Genomic DNA, 2,500 nt, shown 5'->3' with positions numbered 1-2,500 from the left:
TGAGTGAAAAGAAAAACAAGAGAAAGAAAAGAACAGGAGCGAGGGAATGAGGGAGTGACACCTGCCACACCAACTCACACTGACATTACAAAGCCTGATACGCCCTGATGGGCCTGAGTCAAAAACCAAACAAGTGATACTGGATCTCTCTCTCTCCCCCTCCCTTCTCTCTCTCTCTCTCTCTTTCTCTCTCTCTCTCTCTCTCTCTCTCTCTCTCTCTCTCTCTCTCTCTTTTTCTCTCCCTCCACCTCTCCCCTCACCCTTCTATCTCTCTCTTACTCTCTCTCCCTCCACCTCTCCCCCATCTTTCTCTCTCTCTCTCTCTCTCTCTCTGTATCTTTTTTTCTTCTCTCTGACTCTTCCCCCTCCCCCCTTGTCTTCCTCTATCCTCTGTCCTCTGTCCTCCACAGTGCCATGGGTCCCCATACTATGTGAAAACCTCTCCTCACCTTCTCAACGTCCATCCCCACCTGAAGGTCTCCTCCTCCTCCATCCCTGACCCCTGACCCTTGACCCCTCCACCTGCGTGTGTCCTCCTCCAGCACTGGCTCCCCCTCTCTACCCCCACCTGCCCAGCGTCATGGAAGAGGAGGAACTGGGGGCCATGGCGGCCGCCCCCATCGACCCCCCCACCTCGGGCGGCGGCAGCCCCCCCCCTCACCTGTCCCCTCCGACCGCGCCTCCGCCCGACCTGTGTCCGGCCTGCGGCCACCGGCACCTGCAGGACGAGAACCACGAGTACAACTACTGCGTCGAGCCCGACGACGACCTCATGTGCCACATCTGCCTGCAGGCGTTCGTGCGGCCGCTGGACACGCCGTGCGGTCACACCTACTGCCAGGAGTGCCTGACCAGCTTCCTGCTGGAGAGCGACTTCTGCCCCATGGACCGCAAGCCGCTGATGCTGCAGAGCTGCCGCCACTCCAGCCTGCTGGTGGTCAAGCTGCTGGACAAGCTGGCCGTCTCGTGCCCCTTCAGCGAGCACTGCGAGGAGACCATGCCACGCGGGGACCTGCACGACCACATCAGGCACAGGTGAGCAGCGGAGGCGGAGGAGGGGGTCACCTCACCTGGCCCAACCAACGTACTGTACTGGCGGCTGGGATTGGGATGGGGAACTGTAGAGCTGAAATGGTGCCTGTCTGTCTGTCTAACTATCTGTCTGTCTCTCTATCTCTGTCTGTCTGTCTGTCTATCTGTCTGTCTTTCTCTCTATCTCTGTCTGTCTGTCTGTCTGTCTGTCTTTCTCTCATGCTTGTCTGTCTGCAAGTCTGTCTGTTTCTCTGCCTGTCTGGCTGCCTACCTCTCTGTCTCTCTGCCTGCCTGTCTGTCTGTCTGTCTGTCTGTCTGTCTAAATATGCTTTTCTCTGAGTTTGAACTCTCTCTTTCCCTCTCACCTTCTTTTCCTTTCTATTTTTGCATTGAATTGAATACATTTGTGTGCTGTGGGAATGGTGAAAAAAGTGCACTTTAATGGATGTACCTGTCGAGAATCTTTCTTCTCTTAGACTAGCCTCTCTCGCTTTTCCTCTCTTTTCATCGTCCTACTGCGTCACATTGAATGCATTCTTTCATTTGTATGCTCCATTCAGTGTTCTGTTTGCCTATTGGCAACGCTGGCCGTTTCTTCTTTGTAGATCATTTTGAGCTTCTCTGTTTGAACGAGCAACAACACAATTAAATGCAAATAGGTATTTAGTGGATGTCCAAATAAGCTGTGGTTGCATAAAGGTAAGTTGAGCTTTCCTCGCAGTGTTTACGTTTTTTCTTGCGTGAATGGGTTTTCATTATGAGTCTACAGTATGTGTTTGCCTTGTCAATGTTTTACAGGTTAAAGGGAAGGACTTGTTGTCTGTGTTCTATCTTTAAATATGTCTAATAATTAATGTGCTCCAACAACAACAATGACTGTCACAAAGCCGTGTGATGCTATCATTTATATTCAGCAGTGCTGATTCGTTCCTTTCTCTGTGTGTGTGTGTGTGTGTGTGTGTGTGTGTGTGTGTGTGTGTGTGTGTGTGTGTGTGTGTTTGTTCATAGATGTAGTGTTCTCTATCAACTGTATATTTCCCGAGAGAGCGCATGCATCTAGCAGGCTCTCTTAGATCACATTGACCTTACAGCCTGTAGCAGCGGCAATTCCTCAAACAGGTCCGCCGTTGACGTACAGTGTGTCTGTGTGGTTCACACACACAATGTGCCCTCCTCTCTGTAGCCCCAAACACAACACAAGCACTGTTTGTTTTACACAGATCCTCTTGAGATGCCCTTGGATTAGGTATCACGTTTAATATGAGAACAGGACATTATTGCCTCCCGCCCTCTTTAAAGGGGGGGTGGGGGGGGGGCTATTACTGTAAGTACAGACAGTAAATTCTGCTGCCCTCAGTGCTGCATAGACTGACAGGGAACAATTAGGACAATAAGACAAGGTGCTGCAGTGAATTATCACACTTGCTCATGTTTGTGGTGTGTGTGTGTGTGTGTGTGTGTGTGTGTG

The 2,500-nt window shown here is 51.0% G+C and overlaps 1 protein-coding gene across 4 annotated transcripts in view; it reads left to right on the top strand.

Moving 5' to 3' along the window:
• The window catches only part of lnx1 (ligand of numb-protein X 1), an 82,417-nt gene that overhangs the window by 35,374 nt on the left and 44,543 nt on the right, over positions 1-2,500 (top strand). For all 4 annotated transcript variants that reach the window (XM_062556170.1, XM_062556173.1, XM_062556171.1 and 1 more), the window contains one exon: positions 411-1,035. In XM_062556170.1, the coding sequence (XP_062412154.1) occupies positions 581-1,035 (455 nt within the window). In that variant the 5' untranslated portion in view covers positions 411-580. The remainder of the gene's footprint in view (positions 1-410; positions 1,036-2,500) is intronic.

The sequence above is a fragment of the Sardina pilchardus genome, chromosome 15 (assembly GCF_963854185.1).
Source record: "Sardina pilchardus chromosome 15, fSarPil1.1, whole genome shotgun sequence".
Classification (NCBI taxonomy): domain Eukaryota; kingdom Metazoa; phylum Chordata; class Actinopteri; order Clupeiformes; family Clupeidae; genus Sardina; species Sardina pilchardus.
Note: the sequence above shows the minus strand (reverse complement) of the source record. Positions and strands in the feature narration are given on the sequence as shown.